Consider the following 22,420-nt stretch of genomic DNA (forward strand, 5'->3'; position numbering starts at 1 on the left):
TGAAATGTCCATGTATATATGTGGTCATATAAATTAGGAATAGAACATAATACTTTCTTTTATGTTTTCATCCAGTAAATCTTAGACTACTGCTTCTTAATGTTTTTGCCACTCCAGGCTATCTGAGGGATGTCCCATTTCTATCATTAAACAGTGGCTCAGTGTGGCAGTGATTTTCTACAAGGGATGAGGGTCTTTCAGGGCATCCTGTGGGTGGTAGTGGGAGAGTGGGAAGGTAGAAATAATGATTCTGATTTTTATAACACACACACACACACACACACACACACACTCCTAGTTGAGAATTAACTGCCTTAGACAAATGAGTATTGTAACCTTTAACTTTATCTCAATACCCTGGAGGGGAAAATACCTGACAAGACCTTGGTTTCATCTAGTTGGCATGTCTTCTCTCCATTGTCTGCTGTCAGGTTGCACATAAACACGTATGTGACAGATGAGCACTGACTTGTAAGTGGGCAAGACAGACAGTTGGTTCTAGCAGGTTGTTCCTTCCGTTACAGGAAAAGGCACAGGTTTGAAGGTAGAGGAAGGATTGGACACGTTGCTGGAGCAAGTGAGCGATCCATTTAACCAAAAGTAGGTGGTTTATTCTGAAATTAGCTTTTGTTTCCTTTTATTAACATTGTCTTTTTTTGTTTTAGTTTAGTGGTTATTTAATTTTTTATTTTGGAATTTTCTTTGTTTGTTACAGCAAAGATGTCGGCTTATTTTTAGGAATTACTTGAAACCAGAGTCATGGTGGATGTAGGAAAGTGGCCAGTCTTCACTCTGCTCTCACCTCAAGAAATTGCATCTATTCGGAAAGCTTGTGTCTTCGGCACCTCAGCCAGCGAAGCACTGTATGTTACTGACAATGACGAGGTAAGCGTCTCTCAAAACCCAGGGCTTAATTTTAGGGCTTATTTTGGGGTTGAGCTTTAAAGTGTGCAATGTGAAGACTGAGGAAAAGTGGGGCATAAAGAGAGCCTAAAATCCAAAAAGATGGTTGTCTTTGATAGAATTTGTCTTTTCTTTCAGTTTCTTGATTTAATACCCCTCATCCCTACTACTCTTTGAGTTTCATAGTATAGCCAAATATTCTAAAACTTTAGTCAGCAGAGGTTGAATGTTTCTTTTTTTTAAATAGATTTTTATTATTTATTTATTTATATATTTATTTATTTATTGGCTGCGTTGAGTCTTCCGTTTCTGTGCGCGGGCTTTGTCTAGTTGCCGCGAGCCGGGGCTACTCTTTGTTGCGGTGCGAGGGCTTCTCATTGCGGTGTCTTCTCTTGTTGCCTAGCACGGGCTCTAGGTGCGCAGGCTTCAGTAGTTGTGGCACATGGGCTTCAGTAGTTGTGGCTCGTGGGCTCTAGAGCGCAGGCTCAGTAGTTGTGGCGCACAGGCTTAGTTGCTCCGCAGCATGTGGGATCTTCCTGGAGCAGGGATCGAACCTGTGTCCCCTGCATTGGCAGGCAGATTCTTAACCACTGCGCCACCAGTGAAGCCCTGAATGTTTCTTAACAACCATGTCAGTTTCTTCCTAGCTACTGAGCTGTCAAACTGAGTTTTAGTGTGTCTTATATTCAGAGTGGAGAAGAGACCCTTTATGTAACTGTAGGCCAAGTGACTCAGACAGAACTATTTGTTTCCCAGGTCTTTGTATTTGGACTGAACTACAGTAACTGTCTAGGAACTGGAGATAACCAGAGTACACTTGTACCCAAAAAGCTGGAAGCCTTATGTGGAAAGAAGATTAAGAGCCTTAGTTATGGGAGTGGACCACATGTTCTTCTCAGCACCGAAGGTAAAGTGGGAATAAGTCCAGCTTCTGTTTGTGGGAAATCGAGCAGTTAATTCTAAGCTAAGGGGCAGTGGGTTTGTATCAGATATTGGATTTTGAATGATTTGTTTCTTAATTTCTGAGCAGAAGTACACAAAACAGGTAAAAGTTAAACACTTCAGGCTCCCTCTGGAACAACCATAGGATGACTTGCAATTTAAGCAAACTTTTGAGGTTTTCGACAACTTACGTAAAGTTGTGGAAGATGAACTATAGCAGATGAAGTGGTCCTTCAGCCTAATTTTTCAGTGAATTGTTGTAGCAAGGCAACGTCCAGGTTTTACTTGGTACTTTTTTTTTTTTTTTTTGGCTGCATTGGATCTTTGTTGCTGTGCGCGGGCTTTCTCCAGTTGCGGCGAGAGGGGGCTACTCTTCGTTGCGGTGCACGGGCTTCTCATTGCAGTGGCTTCTCTTGTTGGGGAGCACGGGCTCTAGGCACGCGGGCTTTAGTAGTTGTGGCTCACAGGCTCTAGAGCGCAGGCTTAGTAGTTGTGGCGCATGGGCTTAGTTGCTCCACAGCATGTGGGATCTTCCTGGACCAGGGCTCGAACCCGTGTCCCCTGCATTGGCAGGCGGATTCTTAACCACTGCGCCACCAGGGAAGCCCACTTGGTACATTTTTTAAAACACAGGTAGTACTGGTTTTCCTTGTGTGAATCTTGAATTCAAGAAATCTCAGTTCTTTCCTTGGCATTCGTGTGGGTGCCATATGGAAAGAATGTGGGGTAGATTCTTCTTTTCGTCTCTGCCTCCCCAAGGTCACCAGAGGGGCCTCTGCATTCTTCCTTGGTGATTTATCTGTACTGTGGGCACCCAGAGCTCTCTGAAAATCTGTCATATATAACCCAGCTTTTTCCCTTTATGTTTTAGGCACATTAGTTCTTGCTCTCTAGCTTTCTGTTGGGTAAACTGTAGGGCGCACTTGGGAGCATTTGCTTCTCTGCCTTTCTGTCTCTAGCCTGGGGAATCAACACTTCCTCGGATGTTACCGTGGGTCTTGGTATTGAGCTTTTTAACAGCCTTTAACTTACATCTGAATCCACTCCCAAGTTCTCCACATCTTTCTCAAGCTGTGAGATCCAGATGTGAGCATGATTGTCTGGTAAGAGTGTAACTGGTGTGGAGTATAATGAGGTGATTATCTTGCCTCTGCATTGTGTAATCATGCCTTCTGGCATCACACGGGCTCTTTCAAGCAGTTGCTTCTTTGCTGACTGGTTCAGCTTGTCATCCATTGTGACCTGATGATTTAATGTTTTCCTAACACATGTTAATTTTAATGAGGCATTAATTTCTGACCATAAAATACTGAAGCGGTTTTTTTGGAGCAAACATACTGAAACATATGCATTCGGATTCTTGGTTTTCTTCAAAGTGTTGACCTTGGGAAACTATAACTTCTGGAATTATTTTCAGAGTCCAGATCCTACAGTTTTAACTATCTTGAATGTTACAATTAAGATATAAATAAACATAAAACACAAATATAAATAACTGGTTTTCTTGTGGGAATAGTCTTCTTTTTGTTTTTAATTCAGTTTTGATTGTTATAATACATTTAATACAACATACATATGATACATGATGTATAGGATGTTTAATGTATGTTTGATACATATATTTGTGTGTATTTTATAAGTATTACAAATAGTCACATAGTTTAAAAACAATTTAACACTTTAAACCATCAAATAGTGTATGGATTTTAGTAGAAAACAGGACTCTGCCTCACTCCTCCTTACTCTTAGAAACTGCTCTTCAGGTGGAATTACTTTTTAACTCCTTCAGGTGTTTTTTCCTGGTATTTAGTCTCATATTTTTAAATTAACATGCTTATACTGCTATTTCTGAATTTTTTAATTTTAGATACTATCCTTTGACTTTTTGTAACAGCAGATAGAATTTAGCTCTTTCTCCTACCTTCCCTCACCTTATTGCGTCACTATAGGGATATCACCATTTTGGTTAAATCAGTATTCAGTGTTCACATTACTAGGACTCGATAAGTATTATTTATAGCTGAGCCATCTCCTTTCTTATACAACTGTTTGTTTTCCTGGGCTTACTTGTTTGTCATAAACGTATGCTGGAACTCTTCTATAGCGCGGTATTTTTTTTTTTTTTAACATCTTTATTGGAGCATAATTGCTTTACAATGGTGTGTTAGTTTCTGCTTTATAACAAAGTGAATCAGCTATACATATACATACATCCCCATATCTCCTCCCTCTTGTGTCTCCCTCCCACCCTCCCTATCCCACCCCTCTAGGTGGACACAAAGCACCGAGCTGATCTCCCTGTGCTATGCAGCTGCTTCCCACTAGCTATCGGTTTTACACTTGGTAGTGTATATATGTCCATGCCACTCTCTCACTTCGTCCCAGCTTACCCTTCCCCCTCCCCGTGTCCTCAAGTCCATTCTCTAGTAGGTCTGCGTCTTTATTCCCGTCCTGCCCCTAGGTTCTTCATAACCATTTTTTTTTTAATTCCACGTATATGGGTTAGCATACGGTATTTTTTTTCTCTTTCTGACTTACTTCACTCTGTATGACAGACTCCAGGTCCATCCACCTCACTACAAAAATATGGAACGCTTCACAAATTTGCGTGTCATCCTTGCACAGGGGACATACTAATCTTCTCTGTATCGTTCCAATTTTAGTATATATATGCTGCCGAAGCGAGCACCAGTATTTTTTTTTTTAATTTTTAATTTTATTTATTTTATTTTTGGCTGTGTTGGGTCTTCGTTGCTGCATGCGGGGTTTCTCTAGTTGCAGCGAGCGGGGGCTACTCTTCGTTGCAGTGCCTGGGCTTCTCATCGTGGTGGCTTCTCTTGTTGCGGAGCACAGGCTCTAGGCGCACGGGCTGCAGTAGTTGTGGCGCGCGGGCTCTAGAGCGCAGGCTCAGTAGTTGTGGCGCACGGGCTTAGTTGCTCCGCGGCATGTGGGATCTTCCCAGACCAGGGCTCGAACCCGTGTCCCCTGGGTTAGCAGGCGGATTCTTAACCACTGCGCCACCAGGGAAGTCCCTATAGCACAGTATTGCTTCTGGGCACCTCTGAGCATATCAGTACCTCTCCGGAGTGTTCTGTCCCCGTACTCCAGCCTGGACTGGTCACTCTAGGCTGTTGCACAGTCGTTGGCCTAAAACTTCATTTCACCGTCATCCTCGGATGTCCCTTCTTTGTTCTTTCTGGATCCTTTGTCCTTTCTGGATCCTTTGTCCTTTCTGGATCCCCTATTTTTTGTGTCCTGTGTCTTCCTCCTTGGATTATACCCTCATTTGGGTGAAACACATCTCTAGTAGCTTCCCAAGGAAGCAGGTGTGAGAGAAATCTTTGAGACACTGTCTTAAAATGCCTTTATTTTACCCATGCCATTAATCAGTGATTTGTCTGAGCAAAAAGGAAAAAAAAGGTACAGTATTTTCTGTTCCAATCCTTTAACACTATTTTGAGCATTTGCCTCTACTACCTGGTATGCAAAGCTCAGTCCAGAGTAAAGGATCTCTTCCTGTTAGGACCCCATTTATAGCTCCTGAGGCTACTGGCATTGCTCCAGTGTAATCCCCTTGCTAGCTCTGTGCAGGGCCTTCCCCCCCCGCCCCCTGGGGAGTTTTCCCCATAGCCATCTGCAGTCCCTGGCTCTCTTGTTGACAGAATGGTTCTTGTTGGCATTTTGTGCCTCTCAAGGTGTAAGAGAAATATGTCTAGATTCAACCCACCTCTGCACTGCTGCAGCCCCACCGTCCCATTCATTCCATGGGCCCAGGTGGCCGCCTCAAGGGAGTGCACCAAATGGTCCACTTGGTGGTCCCAGTCACCTGCTTGTGATGGGCGTCAACATGTCCTACTTTAACGTGCCTCTTAAATTCCCAGAGTAATTCCATAGGGCCATGCCCCATGTGGGCATCCCTTTAACAGTCTAGTTTCCATTGCTCATCTACCTGACCATACAGCCAGGCTATTGGCTATAGCCCATGAGTTGGTAAAGACCCAAACATACGGGTTTTTACCATTGCTTAATTCTTCCATCACTGCTCGGAAAACAGCCTGCCGTTCAGCCCACTGCACTGATTTATTCTTGACTCCTTCAGTCAGTCTTGCCATCCACTGGTCTTAATGTGGGCACTCTCCAAATGGGATATTGTCCATTCACCTTGGAACTGTGTCTGTAAAGCAAGCGGCTCTTTGTTGTTCAGTTAGAGCTTCACAGGGCATGTCCACAAGGCAGTGGGTTCCAGCAGCTCCTCAGGCAGCTCCAAAGTTGGTCCTAGATGAAAAGAGGCTCCCTGCTCACGCCTGCCCGCATTCCCCCAGCAGCACGCTGCCCTGTAAACCATTTCTGTTTTATTATGAAACTCTTCGGGGCACTGCCTTTCTTATTAGAGGGCTTCTCCGACACCACCCAAGATGTTATGGGCATCTCAGGTCTCATGATTATTTTATGTCCTTCAATCATTGAGGCAGTCTCAATTAATGCCCAGGCTACTAATTTTCTCAAATGGTGTGTACCAGACAGCAGCATCTGGGAATTTTCTGGTCTAAAATCCCAGTGGTCACTGCCGGGAGGTGCTCCTGGGTTTGCCATAAGCTCCTGTTGCAGAGTGCAGGTGGCAGATATCCTCAGAATCATATCTGATGGCGCTGTAAAGCCCCATGAGCATTGGGAGAGCTGCCGCCCTCTGCTAATTCAGACCCGGGCTGCTCTTGCGCAGGTCCCCACTCAGATACAGCTGTCTTTCGGGTAATCTTATAGGTGGGAGCTAGCATTGTTTCCAGATGTGGAATATGTATTCTCCAAATGCCAGATAAACCACCCAAATGCTGGCTTGCTGCTGCTTCTTTGGTCCTAGGGGTGGGTAGCGACAGCAGTTTAGTTCAGTCTCTTGTGGAACGTTCTTCGTGGCTTCGGCAGGTTATTCCTAAGAATTTTAATGTTTGGGCAGGCCCTGGGACCTTTGTGGGATTTATTAACCAGCCCCAGTGGGGCATGTGTGTCACCATGGCATTCAGATCACTCCTTGCCTGCTTTTCAGTTTCCGACATTATCATAATGTCATCAATATAGTGTATGATTGTACTTGAGACCTGTGTCAAGTCCAGATCCCTTCTGACCAAATTGTGACAGTAAGCCTGTGAGTTCAGATAACCCCGTGACGACACGGTATAAGTAAACTGGGATCCTTCCCAATGAAGGCAAACTGCTGCTGGCTTTTTTCTGAGATTGAGAAGGAAGCATGTGCAAGGTTAGTCCCTGGGTTCCAGCTTCTGCTGGCCTGCTGCATCTTCTTTGAGGCTGAAGCCACGTCCGGAACCGCTGAGGCTGTAGGCGGCACAACTTTATTTACACCTCCATAGCCTACTGTTAGCCCCCAGGAGCCACCTGCCTTTTCCCCAGGCCTCACAGGGCTACCGTATGGTGAGTGCATTGGTACCAGTGTTCCAGCTTTAATTAAAATGGTGAGCTCTTTCTGTCCACGAGGTGTTCTGTATTTAAGTCAAGCACCTGTGCGGGCTCAGGCAGTTCTAGTGGTTCCCATCTAGCGCCCAGTAAAACCGGCCTGAGGGCAGATTTACATGCCTTGTGTTTTACAATATTAGGTTGGGGAAGCAGTCCCCAGTCAGATGTAATATCCATCCCAAGACTACGTTCAGGTAAGGGGGATGCGTCCACGTCACACAGAATCTGTTCCAAAACCCCCGTTTTCATTCAGACTTTCACTTGAGTCCCATCAACTGTTACCCATCTGTAGCCCCCATTCTAACCTTAGCTGTTAAGACGTCACCAACAGGTTTTGGAATCACAGTGCGTTGGGGTCCTGTATCAGAAAAGTTTCCTCTCCTCCCCCTGGCTGTTTCACCCACACATGTGCATATGCCCTTGGGTGCCTTGCTGGGGGTCGGGCCAGAAGATCCTGGCCTTTAGGTTAATCTTCATCTTCCTTACCATTTTCCCAGGGCATTCCTGGTCAATTTTCTTACCTTAGTCTTTACCTTCTGGCTTTTTATCGCCTTCCAAGCTGGGATAAATAGAGCTGACTTGTTTGGGGCCCTTTAATTTTAGAGACCAACATGGGGTCCCATTGGTTCACCAGTCTCTGGTCGTGCTGCAGCCACATCTTGGTTTCAGCTGCATCAGCATCCGATTTATTCATCCCGCTTTGTAACAACCGTTTGAAGACTTTCACTCTGCCGGGGTGAGTCCCTTGATTCTCCCCTTTGTTTTTCCCTATTTTCATAATTAATGTTCTTAGTAAGACCCCTATGGGGAAGTTGAGATAGCAAGTTAGATAAGGTGTCTCAAACTGTTTGATTTTGTAGCAGTAAAGTTACATGAGGTGCCCATATAGCAGGGACCCTCTTAGTCACAGCATTTACCATGATCTGGGTAATGGGTGTATTCAGTGGGTGAATATCCCAGTCATCATAAAGCCAGTCCCACATGGCTTGCATACGAAGCGTCTCAGCTGCTTCATCTGGGGTGTTCCATCTGGCATTAATACGGGGAGTTGGGAAATCCCTCTTATCAGGATAAACAGACTTCACAGTGGCTTTTATCCAGTCCACCAACCTGGCTGTCTCCTTGGGACTCACCTCCTGGGTGTCTGGATCATGTACAGCCACCTGTGATTGTTCAGTAGAGAGCAGTGGGTCCTGCATCAACCCAGACATGCGCTTCCGCTCTGCAGCCTTCAAAATCAAAGACACAGCCCTTAAGTTAGTTACTCTCACAGCCCGTTTCAGTAAAGGTTCCTCAGGAAGCTGCTGATGCTGATGTGCACAGTGAGCCAGTCCCTTCACACTGTCTCCCTTGCTTTTAGTTGCTTCTTGCTGTTGCCCTTCTCCTCTGGTAACTATTTTCTTGGTGACCCAGAGGTGCTAGAGGTACTTTCTGTTGCATAATTTTTCCCTTTCTAGGCAGCTTTGAGGCTAATGGCTGGAGCTCAGATTGACCCAAATCTGAGCTTGAATCAGCATCAAGGCCAAGCACTTTCTTTTATTTTCATTTTGGCTCTTACATATGAAATAAGCGGGGAATTGTTTATTTATTTATTTAAAAGTATTTATTTATTTATTTAGCTGGGCTGGGTCTTAGTTGCGGCACGCAGGATCTCTGCTGCTGCACGTGGGATCTTTGTTGCGGCGTGTGGGATCTAGTTCCCTGACCAGGGATCAAACCCGGGCACCCTGCATTGGGAGCGTGGGGTCTTAGCTACTGGACCACCAGGGAAGTCCCAGGAATTGTTTATTTAGTGTGCTGCTTCTAATTTTGCATTTCCTTATATATCCATTGAGCCAACTCCTTGGGAGTCGGGTCTACTCCCATTTCTAAACGGCATTGGTAACTCTTACCTTTAGTAACTGATTGCAGCACAGCTGCAGTTTCATACCATGGTGACTAGGTAGCCGTCTAGGAATCAGAGGTTCCTCATTCCTTGCCCTTTTATCCTTTATCTTCAAAAACCATGTGTCTGTGAGCCAGGGCTGTTCTTGCAAATCCTGTTTCTGACATCAACTAAATAGAGAGTTCCTGGACCCAGTTCCTGTGTGTGTGTGTGTGTGTGTGTGTGCGTGTGCGTGTGCGTGTGCGCGCGCGCGCGCATATCCCCCAACAGGAAGTAATTCTCGGGTGCCAGCACGGTGTCCAGGAATCCAACACAATTCTGATACTACCTATCTGGAGATAGAATCAGATTCCATGGGTAAAGGGCTCAGTCCCACAAGACCACCCTCCACTTCAGATGTTGGTCACAAGCCCGGGTTGTTACCTGTGCTTCTGATTAACCTGCTGCAAATCAGAGGTTCCCGTGACCCTCTCCTTGGGTTTTTCTTTGTTTTGGGCCCCGCCATGTGGCACGTGGGATCTTAGTTCCCCGACCAGGGATCGAACCCGGGCCCTCGGCAGTGGAAGCGCAGAGTCCTAACCACTGGACCGGCAGGGAATTCCTTCCTTGGGCTTGATTAATCTGCTAGAATGGCTCCCGACACTCCAGAAAATCCATTTCCTCACTAGATTACTGATTATTATAAAAGGATGTTAAAGGATATGAGTTAACAGCCCGAATAAAGGAGCTTCCGTCCTCGTAGAGCCTGGTGCCTGGCACAGTGGCACATGTAAGTGTTCCGGTTCCCCGACATGGCAGCTCTCTGAACAGGGGCCAGAATTAGCTGTCCTCTTGGGTTTTTATGGAGGCTTCATTACGTAGTCATGATTGTCTAAGTCATTGGCAGTGGCAGTTAATTCAGCCTCCAGCCCCTCTCCCCTCCAACCCTCTAATCTTGTGGTTGGTTCTTCTGGCAACAGACCCATCATCCTTAGGTGCTTCCAAAAGTCACCTCATTCACATAACCAAAGATACCCTTGTCATTCTCCACACTTAGGATATTCCACTGGTTTTGGGAGCTGTGAGACAGGAACTGTGGGTGAAGACTAAATATACAAGATAAATTTATTTTTGTAATCTGGATGACCAAATACATATTTCTTATAAATCACAAGGTCATAAAAAGAAATTAAGGTTGGAAGATGAGTTGAGCAAAGTACAGGTGTTACTGTTTCTTCTTTGAGCTGATTCTTTGTGTGCGGCCATCCTGTATAGATGGAGTTGTTTATGCCTGGGGCCACAATGGATATAGCCAGCTTGGGAATGGGACGACCAACCAAGGCATTGCTCCCATCCAAGTCTGCACCAACCTCTTGATCAAGCAAGTGGTTGAAGTAGCTTGTGGCTCACATCATTCAATGGCTCTGGCAGCTGATGGAGAGGTAAGTGCCCTGCTTTTATTCTTTATTTTTAAATTGTGGTAAAATACATGTAATATAAAATTTACCATCTTAACCATTTTTAAGTGTACAGTTCAGTGACAAGTATATTCACATTGTTATGCTACCCTCACCACCATCCATCCACAGAACTCTTTTCGTCTTGCAAAACTGAAACTCTGTACCAATTAAACATTAACTCTCTCTACTTTCTCTTACTCCCAGCCCCTGGCAAGCACCATTCTACTTTCTGTCTCTAAGAATTTGACTACTCTGGGTACCTCACATGAGTGGAATCATACAGTATTTGTCCACTGTGACCGCCTTTATTTCACTCAGCATAATGTCCTCGAGATTCATCCATGTGGCAGCCTGCGGCAGAATTTCATTCCTTTTTAAAGCTGAACAATATTTCATTGTCTATTTTGTTTATCCATTTATCTGTTGATGAATATTTGGGTCATTTCTGCCTTTGGCTATTGTGAAGGTCCTTGCTTTTTAAAAAAAGATGACCATGTTTGTACTTGGATATGGTGTGAACATAGCAGCCCCGTGTGCGTCGCTAAGAACAGTATGGGAATGAACCCTTTTTCTAATACAACTTATATTGTGTGATCAGGACCACTCTTTTGAAGACAGTAGAATTAATTCTTAAGGCAGTTGAGTCTCATGCTTTTTGCTAAGATTACAAATCAGATGTGTATGACAGTGTTCTGTACTTTTGTTTTTTTAATGACCCCCATCCCCTAAGGTCTATTTTGTTTTTCAGTAAATGTAATGATGTCATAGAAAATAACTTTACCAACATTCCAGTAGGTTCTGAACAACTTGTTCACCCCCCAGGTTCCATGCTTATCTTAAATGTTACTCATCCTGTTGGTTCTACCTCCCAGTCTTTTGTATCATCTTGTTCCTCTCCTTCTCCATAACCTTAGGTCAGGCCTTGTCATCTCCTGGACTGTTGCCATGGTCTCTTTTATTCCATAGCTTTTTAGTTGGTCTGCCTGTGCAGTATTACTTCTCTGCCCCCTGTGATTTATGAAATGCAGATCAGATCATATCGTTTCCTGTTTAAAGTCCTTCAGTGGTGTTACAGTGATTTTACTAAGTAGGGTAGGTTATGGGTGAACAAACCAAAGCACCTCAGGGAGATCAAGGTTTCATGGCTGGGACGTGCTGGAGCCAGGCCTAGCAGGCCTTATGTGCAGAATCTGCTGTTCCTAGTCTGTTTCTTGGTTAATGGAACCCTCGTCCCCATTTTTAAAATAAAAGGCAACTGCATTGGAAGGGAACTTAGGATATTTGAAAATAAGTGCAGAAGAATGATTGTCGAAATTAGAACTTGCTAATTTGTGCAGCCTGGATTCCTGGTTTATTTTAACCTTAAGCATATGCTACTTTGGATAAATATTTGCATTATTACACTAGCTATTCCTGTGAATCCACTTTCAAGAAGTATGGCAGGTTATTTCTTTTGTGCCTATGAAATGAACCTGTAGCACATATTCTTTTTAAGACATCAGCCGTGGGTTTTAAGACATCACGTGGGCAGCCTCAGACACGTGAACTTAGATAGAAAGTGCTGACAGAGGAAAAGAGAATTGTGGAAGCCGGAACTCAGGATGTGTGAGGACTACTTCCCACAGGCAAGTGAAGGGGGTGAGAGGGGTCCTTACAAACTCTCCTAGTGATGGAGGAAGTTATCTCCTCTGCTACCAGCATCCCCCTCCTCCTCTAATTCTTCTCTCCGGTCACACTCTTGTTTGATAGGCTCAGTCAATAATTAACTTAAATTGATTTTTAGTTTTGTTTTTCTTCCTTAACTTAGCTTAGAGCTCTATTTGTGTCTCTCTCCCTTAGAAATCTGGTTTTCAGGTTATGGCCAGTCACGGGCCAAAAGTAAGCAGGATGCAGTTGAGGAGGGGAGCTGCTTGGAGCTGACAGACAGCAAATGAGAACTCAGAAAATGTTATCAAGAATAGCCTAACACAGAAGGTTTTGATTACTGCCAGGAAACAAAGCTTAGCAGGAGAGGAGAGCCAGAGAAGTGACAGGGAAGCTACAGGTTACAACAGATTTGTGAACTCAGCCAAGCACAGTGGTGGCAGGGCCTAGCTGCTACAAAGAAGACATGTTTTAGACAATACTCATGTGTATGGGCAAAAAAACTCGAGGACTGTATTTGTGACTAATTGTATAACAGGTTATTTTAGTTTCTGTTCTGTGGAAAGTGTGAAGCATTCCAACAAAGGGTTTTAATGTAGATTTTTTTTTTTTTTTGCACCCATGCTGTTGATTGCTAAATGTAATAGTCTGATCATGACACTGAATAAATGTGTCTTTTTTTAAAAAAAAAAAAAAAAAAAAAGAATAGCCTAACAATCCCATGTCATTCCTGTAGAGACATCGTCTCCTTAGTACTTGTGAGCATGACTGTGTTAGGACGTGGAACTATGATTGATAATTACAGTGATGGTAGGCTTGTGTCATCAGGAAAATTTATATAATGTCTCCTATTGGTGATCAGTGAGATAGGGAGAAGCATAGTATGGTTTCAAAAGTTTCAGTGAAAAAAAAAAAAGACTATTTGTGCCCAGAGAGTAAGGCTGATTTTTTCATATCACTGTGGCATACTTATGTGGCATATACCTCATTTCCTATTGATGCCGGATTAAAAATCCTGTATGGCTGCCATAATTATAGTGGCAGTATAACATAGTGGTTAAGAGCGCTGCTAGACTGCTTGGGTTGAGATTAGTAGTAAATTCTGCTTGCTAGCTGTGGAGTCTCAAGCAAGTCACTCAACCTCTCTGTGTTTCTATTTTACATGTATACAATGGGGATGATACTAGCACCTATCCCAGGGTCATCTTACAGGATTACTGTGAGGATTAGATGGGTTAATGCATGTAAAGCACTTAGGACCATTTAGCACATTGTAAGTACTCATTAAGTGGGTTTATTTTTATTTTATGATTGTTATTGTGTGTTAGAGGTAGAATTTTCACCCTTACTCTTCTTTCTTTTTCTTTTCCCCTCCTGTTGTGTAGGTGTTTGCTTGGGGCTATAACAACTGCGGCCAGGTGGGATCGGGATCTACAGCAAATCAACCAACTCCTCGCAAAGTTACAAACTGTTTACACATCAAGAGGGTGGTTGGCATTGCCTGCGGTCAGACCTCGTCCATGGCTGTTCTGGACAATGGTGAGGTGAGCGATGTCTGCATCCCCCTTTCTCCTCCTTCAGTGAAATGTCCTTTTCTTTCCAGGTAGATTCTGGAAGGAAGAGTGCTTTGTTTTCTAGCTCCATAGATAGTTAACTGATTGAGGTTGTAACCACAGGATGTTTGCTCCTAATTATGAATTTTTAAATGCCAAGATTTATCTGCAAGTAAAGGTTCTAATGTGTTTTTGCCAGATCCAAATAGCCCAGTGCTTATAGGTATTTGTTTGTGATTTAATGTAATAGATAAAAGAATTTAATACTACCTCTTTCTTCCAATGAAAAAGTGAACGATGCACTCTTTTTTTTTTTTTTTTTTTCTTTTAAGTGAAAGCAGGTTTATTTAGAGAGATACTCATTGCATAGAGAGAATGCAGTCCATCTCAGAAAGTGAGAGCGGCCCCGGGAGAAACACACCCCACTGACAGAGTGCGGGCCATCTCAGAAGGCAAGAGGCAATGTGCACTCTTTAAAGTCAGCTGATGATGTTTATAAGCAGTAACTCTAATGGGCATGAAGGCTCTGTACCTACCTACATCTGGAATGTTTGTCCACAGGAAGAAGCAACTTGCAAAAGGAGAATTTTTCATCCTGATTGTTATTAGCTACTTTTAAAAACCCACCTTCTATCATAGTCACCTTTGAGCTGATGGTCATTTCTATAAAATAATTCTGGTTGAAGCTTCTCCTTAAATGGACTTGTTACCACCTGTGCCTGTCTCAGTGCACAAGAATTATTCGAAGATGCTTCTTTGGACACAGACGTATGGCATCCTGCATTGGGGTGCGAGGGTGGTTTAGAGTTTACTGAATACTCGGCTGTGTTAGCTCACTTTTTGAATCAATCCTGATATCACACCGGAGGACTTCAGAATTCCTTGGGATAGTCATCTAACATCCTCCATTCCAGTATTTTCCACTTCTTTATTTTTTAAAACAAATTTAATTTTAAAATTATTATTATATGATTATTTCAACAAAGGAAAACAGATGAAGCGTATAAAGTAAAAAGTGAATACCTTTCCTTCAGTTTTGTTAATAGTTTGATGTATATCCTTTTGGACTTTTCTCTATAGTTAGTTATGTATGGTTGAGTATAATTACCTTCTTTAAACAATGGGATTGTTATACCTACTGCTTTTTTCTGCCAGTCTGCAACTTTTCTGCTTAACAACATATACGTTTTACCTGAATCTATTATCAGACCATTGATAGTTGCTTTCCATTATAATAGCTGCTTAGTTTTCTTTGTATGGATGTTGGTTTTCCTTGTGCACATGACCCGCATCCAGAGCTCTCCTGATGGGCCTTTCAATTGTTTTTTATATTTGTTTATAAACATTGTTGCACTGCTTTTCTGTGTTACTGTTTGTGAGTGTGTATATCTTTGCACACTCATGCAAGTATGTCTATAGAATAATTTCCCAGAAATAGGATTTCTGGGTCAGGGAGTATGTCATTAGAATTTTTGATAGCTATTGCCAAATTTCTTCCCAGAAAGTTCAGACCTATTAGACTTCTGACATTGAAAGTGCTTTTAACCATCTCTTGTTAGTACCCTAAACTCCACGTCCCCTTTTTCCCTCTGTCACCCTGACTGGAAAGGCCCTCACCGATGCCCTTTTGCCCTGTGTTGCCATGGGGCGTGTTGCCACCCATATCTCGTGTTTCTGATTTGAGCCAGGCCTTTTGTCTGTTCCTGACCAGTACTTTACCCATGTCCCATGCTGGCCGTTCTAAACCTTTAACACTCGCTGCCAAACCTATGCCCAGCTCTGCGGCTTTCAGCTGATGACCCCCTCTTGGCTTAGGGCGTCTAAGGGACCGCCACATTCCCTTATGTCTCCTTCTTTAACCTCTTTGCTGGTACCTCTTGTGGTGCCGCTGTCACCACCTTCGTTGGACCCTCATCAGAGCTCACCTGTTTGCTGATGGGAGATGAGTTTATATGTCAAGGTCTCCCTGCCTCTGGTCTTACACGCTGCAGCCGCCCTTCATGTTGCCGCCAGCGTGATCTTTCCAGAGTACAAATATAGTCATATTGATCTCAGTTTTGGAATATTTCAGTGGGAGATGCACGGATGCATTTCACTTTCCTCGGTTTGTGTTTTGGCCCTTTGGGCCCTTACCTTTCCTTCTAGTCTCTCCCCAGCCACCACCCCAGCTCTATCCAGCCAGGCCAACCTGCTCGTCTCCTGAACCTGTCTCCAGCACATTCTGTGCCCTCCGCCTGAAGTGCCTTCAGCCCTGCTCAGACTTCTGCTTTCTGAAAAGTCTTGCCTAAACTTTCTTCTGTGGCTAAATCCTTTCTCCTCTCTACCTGTAGTGCCTTGATTATATCTCTATTATGGCACTTGCCACCTGGCTGCAAAAAAATTGCATGTGTCCATCTCTCCTGTTAAACTGTTTCCAAAGACTTATTCCTAGTACCTTTCACAACGTCCTGAGATACAGTAGGTACTTAGTAATTGTTAATGAGCCTCAGCTTCCTCATGCGTAAAACAAGAGTTAATGACTTGCCCAAGGCTGTCCAACTAGTAAGCTATGGAGTAGAAACTGCCAGATTCTGCCATCCCTACCCCTAAAGCATCTTCTGTTTGGAGATCAGTTGTAGGATCACATTTAGTGGAATGTGAGCGTTGGAAGTGAAAAAAGTATCTGATTTGTTTAGGTGGATGGCATTTTTAGCTCTTCCCTCTTACCAGCAGTTTTAAAAGCCTGTTCTCCCCCTTTCTCTGTCTAAGGTATACGGCTGGGGCTACAACGGCAATGGTCAGCTAGGCTTGGGAAACAACGGCAATCAGCTGACCCCCGTGAGAGTGGCAGCTTTGCACAGCGTTTGTGTGAACCAGGTATGTATGGTGGACCCTTAGGTGCTCGTCCCCATCTATCTTCCCTGCTCTGACTTGACGGAATATTAGCAGGCTCTTAGTTCCCCGACCAGGGATCGAACCCATGCCTCCTGCAGTGGAAGTGTGGGGTCCTAACCACTGGACCGCCAGGGAATTCCCAGAGGTTTACTCTTTAGTAAGTCTTTTTGAAGAGTACCCTGTGCCTTCATCTTCCACATTTAATATTATATCTTTCCTAAATTCCCATGATGGGAAGCAAGACCATGGTGCTGGCACACTGGTCTTGATAAGTTAAAAAAAAAAAAAAAACTAACGGAAAAATATCCTGTAGTCTCAGGTATAGGCTTTTCTAATGCTTTTTTAACGTTCCAGAGAATGTCAGTCCACACCTGATGATGAATTGGCATTCTGCAGAAGCTGGCTGTAATCTTTAAGTAGATGTTTTCCCTGCCCTTCCTGTTCTCCTGTTTATGGTAACCATTTAAATTTACTTGCAGATTGTCTGCGGCTATGCACATACTCTAGCACTAACTGATGAGGGCTTGCTCTATGCCTGGGGAGCTAACACGTATGGGCAGCTGGGAACTGGCAATAAAAATAACCTGCTAAGCCCAGCACACATCATGGTGGAGAAAGAAAGGTAACTTGTCGATACCATGTCTTGGGATTGTGTGTGCGTTGGGACTTGGGACTGTGTGTGCTGGAGCTGTGGTCTTTGGCTTTGTAGCTCTTCTGTTTATTAACATTCTCATTTTGAACAAAGGAGTGTTGTACCAGTCAGAATGAACGTGAAGTTGACGTGATCCTTACACAGCTTTCTCAAATAACCACCTGAGATTGGTAGGCATTCATGCATCTGGGTATAATCCCTGCAGCTTCTTGTTGCCTGTTTAGTAGGGAAGAAAAGTAGGGTCTGTCACCATGTTGAAATTTAAAGCGTAGTATAAACTCTTCTTTTTGAGCCAACTAAAACAACTTTTAAACAAATAAAATCTGCCCTTGAAAGGGCATTATCTGTTTAAATATTGATTTGATTTAATGTGTGTTACTGGAATAGATGCTTAATGTTTGTTCAGCCATATTGTAAGGTCTTACCCACTAAGTGTTAGAATGTTGATTTCTGATTCTGGGACCCTGCCTAAGAAGCATACGGAGAATGTAGTAAATTTGGCTTGATGTCCATTTGGATTGAGACATTCAGAGTCCGTGACCCCTGGACCAGTGCCTATCAGCCTAATGAGTGTTCTGAGCACTGGTAGGGGGTGAGAGATAAAGTTGTATTTGTAAGGAAATGGTATATTGAATACAGTATTTTTTGCTACTGTCTAAGCCTCCAGAACTGTCAGGACATTTTTTTCCAGTGTCCACTTCCCTCGTTTACTTTGGTTTCTATTCCCTTTATCCAGGTTTTCCTCAACAGTATGCATTATTCATCCTAACTCAGAATGAGGTTAGCGTGAGAAGTGGGGCAGCCAGGAAGAGAGACACACAGTACTCTTGCTCTAGTCTTTTGCTTTTGTCAGTATGACTTGGTAGCTAAAGTCCCTGGATCTTGGGCTTTCTGAGGTGTTCTGAGCACGAACTTTTTATTTACCTTGTGTGGCACGCTTGGGCTTCTGTGAAAAAGAAGTGACGTGCATTTTTCTGAAAACTTCCCAGGGTAATAGAGATTGCGGCCTGCCACTCTGCCCACACGTCTGCAGCCAAGACGCAGGGAGGGCACGTGTACATGTGGGGCCATTGCCGGGGCCAGTCAGTGACCCTGCCTCACCTCACCCACTTCTCCTCCACTGATGACGTGTTCGCCTGCTTCGCCACGCCTGCCGTCACCTGGCGCCTACTGTCTATAGGTAAGGAAGCTCAGGGCTGCTTCCCCCAGCGAAGGGTATCATCAGCTGACCAGTGTTCCTGCACATTTGCTGGCTGTGGGCTTTTTTAGGTTCAAAATGTTTTATCCTCCGTTAGCTTTAATACCTTTCCCCAAATTAGATTTGCATAATACAATTTATTAAAATGTTATGGAATATTATATGGATTTATTATTTTCTCCCCTTCAGTGTTTTCAGTTTAATTGAAGTGAAATTCACGTACATAAAATTAACCATTTTTAAAGTGTACGATTCAGAGGCATTTAGTACCTTCACCATGTTGTGCAACCACCATTTATATCAAGTTCTAAAACACTTTCATCACCCTAAAAGAACACCCTGTACCCATTCTTTCTTTCCCCCAACCACTGGCAACTACCAGTTTGCTTTTTGTTTCTATGGAGTTACCTGTTCTGGATGTTTCATGTAAGTGGACTCATACAATGTACAGCCTTTTGTGTCTGGCTTTTACTCAATGCTTTTGAGACCCATCCAGGTTGTAGTATGTATCAGTACTACTTTTCTTTTTATGGCTGAGTGGTATTCTGTTGTATATGTAGACCACATTTTGTTTGTCCATTTATCTGTTGATGGACATTTGGATGGTTTCCACCTTTTGGCTATTGTGAATAGTGCTGTTATGAACATTCATGTACAAATTATTTGTTTGAGGAACCTGTTCTTAAGTGCTTTTGTTATGTTAAATTTATTATATAATCTAATATAACATGAACCAAAAATGAACTTAAAAAAAAAATGAAGAACTTGTGGTTTTGTTAACTTTGTGGAGTTGTTAACTCCATTTTCCTTCCCTATTTTTCTTTCAATGAATCTCAAATACTTTTTTGGGGGGAGGGGATCAAAACAGAGGTATTATAAAGGATAGTGGGGGACTTCCCTGGTAGCCAGTGGTTAAGACTCTGAGCTTCCACTGCAGGGGACCCAGGTTCGATGCTTGGTCAGGGAACTAAGATCCCACATGCTGCACGGCCTGGCCTTAAAAAAAAAAAGGATAGTGGAATTCAGGTTGATCTTTGGTTATATAATCTGTCCCTTTTCTGAATATTGTCTTCTTCAAGGGTCCATTGTTGATTGAAAATGTTAAAATGTAATCAAGCTGAGTAGCCATTAACATGATGATTTTAATCTCTTTTTCTTTTATTTCTTGTCTATTCCTACCTTTTTGCCAATGTATTTCTTCTAAATCGTTCTTTTGTTTGTGATGCAGAGGAAATAAATGTCATGATACCCTGTGCTTGAAAATTAATATAGCTGTTGTCAACACGAGATTTGGGTTGCTCAGCAATTGATATTGAAGGTCTTGTAATAACGTGTCATGCTCAGGTGTGTCAGGTAGCTGGACCTGTCCCGTCATCAGGTGACCAGTCTATATGGTCATGGGGGCAAGAGTATGTTTAGGAAAAGTGAAACTGCTGCTCAACTTAAAGTGAAACAAATGGAACATTTCCAGGTTCTTTATAATACAGTATTTTTTTTTGCAGTGAATATTGTGAGCAAAGAAAATTTAGTTCATAGAATGGGACTCTTTGGCCGTAATCACACCTACGTATAGACCCTGTACACATCTCAGAGTCCCATATACTGCTTAACCTGGACCTGTTTATAAAAGACTTCCCTCAGGTTCTTGCATTTTAAAATTCTAATCCTGAAAAGACATTCTTTTCAGACCAAACATCCTAATATTTTCTGATATTAAGTTTGGAAAAAGTATGGTCCCTGAATATATCTCCCAGGTGACTTCTTTCTCTTCCACCCGCCAAAAGTCAGAAGTGTTTGTTTCCTCTCAGTTTCTGATCTCAGCTGAGTGTCGGGAAGAAAGTCAGAGGATGAATTCACCCCTATGAAGAACATTTCTTCTCTGAAGGGAGGTACTGTACTTGTTGCCAGAAACCAAGACGGTCCAACCCTTAGGACTAGATGCAGGAGTTGAGGCACTGATAAGAAGCTGTTTTTTCGGTGGGGAGGTTGGGTAGCAATCTAGACTCTTGGACTCTGCCCATCTTAGTTATTTCCTTTCTTTCATTCATTGGGGATTCAGGTTACAGGGTCAGGGAAAGCCTGGTTTTTGAGAGCTTGTCCACCTCTCCTCCACAGCCAAGAGAGCTCTGCATTGTCAGGGTAGGGGAAGGATGTACGTTAAGGGAATAGGGCTTAGGCAAATGGTATTTCCTTGGGAGATGCTGATAATAAAGCTCGTGGAAAGCTCCTTTGTTAAGTTTCAGCCTAGTTTTTAGCAGTTGTCCCTCCTCTGAGACTTGCCCTGGTAACAGCAGCTGCTGAGAGTCACCTTCTCACCTCGGGGGACGTGGAAATCTGTCTCCCACATCGATGGTACCTTCATTCAGTGCCAGCGGGGGTCTCTGGAATTTAAAAATTTCCCTGTTAGCCTTCTTCTACCTCTTTCCCTTTTTCACACATGGAAAGCACAAGAAAGTGTTGCGTGAGTTTGTACAAGTGCCTTTACTCTTCTTCATGATAGCACAATTCTACTTACATATAAGAATGACATGTACTTACACCTTCCTATCAGGCAGTGTGATCATGGTTTTGTAAAGCTGTTCTTTCTAAGTATACATTCCTACTAAGTAAATTTGCTCTGCTTTTAGATAGTGTGTGAGGATTATTGCTTGTACTGCATTAATTTTTAGCGTTAAGAAGGACGTTTAGATTCCAGATATCGAGGGAAAAGGGTCACCCCTGTGAAAGAACACAACTCTTAGCGTAAGTGGTGAGTTTGTTTCTTAGGACTCCTTGAGTCAAATTTATCAACTCCTTGAAACTATCCCAAAGCAGAGCAAAGGTGTCCTTAGAGTTTCTGTCGAGGAAAATTGATAAATTCTTAGCCTTTAGAAGAGCACCACTCAATTTTTGAGAGAAGTAGTTACCTAATCATGATGATCTATAACTTTCTCCTTTTTTAAAAAAATACACGTTTTTAGTGTCTAACTTAGCATGTCAGACTGGTATTTGGCCTTTCCAAATATGTATTTTTTTCTGAAGTTTATACACTTAGGACACTTAGGTAACAGCAGCTGCTGAGAATCACCTTCTCAGGGGACGACAAAAACTGCCTCCTGCGTCTGTAGTACCTTCATTCAGTGCCAATGAGGGTCCCTGATTTTTTGTTTCCCCATTAGCCTGTGAAATTTAATTTAATTTCTGTGACATTGATTTTAATTTAATACTGTGAAATTGATTTGTTGAGTAAGGTCTGAACTCTTCTGAAAAAAATCTAATGGAATTATCCATCATGCTAATCATTATCTTTCTGAAGTCTTTCAAAGCTTGAACATGTTTCCTGAGCTTCCTGTATTAATGTGCTCGTTTCCTTCAGAGCATGAAGACTTTTTAACAGTTGCAGAGTCACTGAAGAAAGAATTTGACAGTCCAGAAACTGCCGATCTGAAGTTTCGAATTGATGGGAAATATATCCATGTCCATAAAGCTGTTTTGAAAATCAGGTATTTTCGCATGAGTTTAGAGTCATCAATAACCTTACTTTCTTCTACAATTTCCATTTCTTTGTTATTCCACAAAATGGGGACTAATAAGAAATAATCTTGGTAGTAGAGAGAAATGGCACAACTCAATCCATTCCTTATGAAGAGTTTTGCGTGTTATGTGTGTGTGTTTATGTGTGTGTGCACTCATGTGCCTTTTAGAAAAAGTGTAATGTGGTAGTATTTTTCTGTATTGTTTTTCAAATGAAGGAGATCGTGAATACTTACTTTGATCAAAAAATTTGTATATAAGGTTTAAGAAAATACAAAAGATTATCAGTGAAAAGCCTATATATCTTTTTTTACTCTTAATTAAAGATTCATTTTCCATAAGCAGAAAACT

At 42.8% G+C, this 22,420-nt stretch overlaps 1 protein-coding gene and 1 non-coding gene across 10 annotated transcripts in view; one reads left to right on the forward strand and one right to left on the reverse strand.

The window, feature by feature from the left end:
* The window catches only part of RCBTB1 (RCC1 and BTB domain containing protein 1), a 50,478-nt gene that overhangs the window by 14,906 nt on the left and 13,152 nt on the right, over positions 1-22,420 (forward strand). For 2 of the 9 annotated variants that reach the window (XM_036831250.1, XM_036831249.1), the window contains 9 exons: positions 525-600; positions 716-885; positions 1,660-1,810; positions 10,451-10,617; positions 13,665-13,823; positions 16,581-16,688; positions 17,186-17,328; positions 18,348-18,538; positions 21,912-22,038. In XM_036831250.1, coding sequence (XP_036687145.1) covers positions 760-885; positions 1,660-1,810; positions 10,451-10,617; positions 13,665-13,823; positions 16,581-16,688; positions 17,186-17,328; positions 18,348-18,538; positions 21,912-22,038 — 1,172 coding nt within the window. In that variant the 5' untranslated portion in view covers positions 525-600; positions 716-759. Of the gene's footprint in view, positions 1-524; positions 601-715; positions 886-1,659; positions 1,811-10,450; positions 10,618-13,664; positions 13,824-16,580; positions 16,689-17,185; positions 17,329-18,347; positions 18,539-21,911; positions 22,039-22,420 lie in introns of those variants that run through there. The other 7 variants (XM_036831247.1, XM_036831254.1, XM_036831252.1 and 4 more) reach the window with 5 other exon arrangements.
* On the reverse strand, positions 4,426-4,534 carry LOC118884468. The gene has a single exon (XR_005017301.1). It is a non-coding gene; the product is annotated as a U6 spliceosomal RNA (small nuclear RNA).

This window comes from Balaenoptera musculus, chromosome 18 (genome assembly GCF_009873245.2).
Source record: "Balaenoptera musculus isolate JJ_BM4_2016_0621 chromosome 18, mBalMus1.pri.v3, whole genome shotgun sequence".
Lineage (NCBI taxonomy): Eukaryota > Metazoa > Chordata > Mammalia > Artiodactyla > Balaenopteridae > Balaenoptera > Balaenoptera musculus.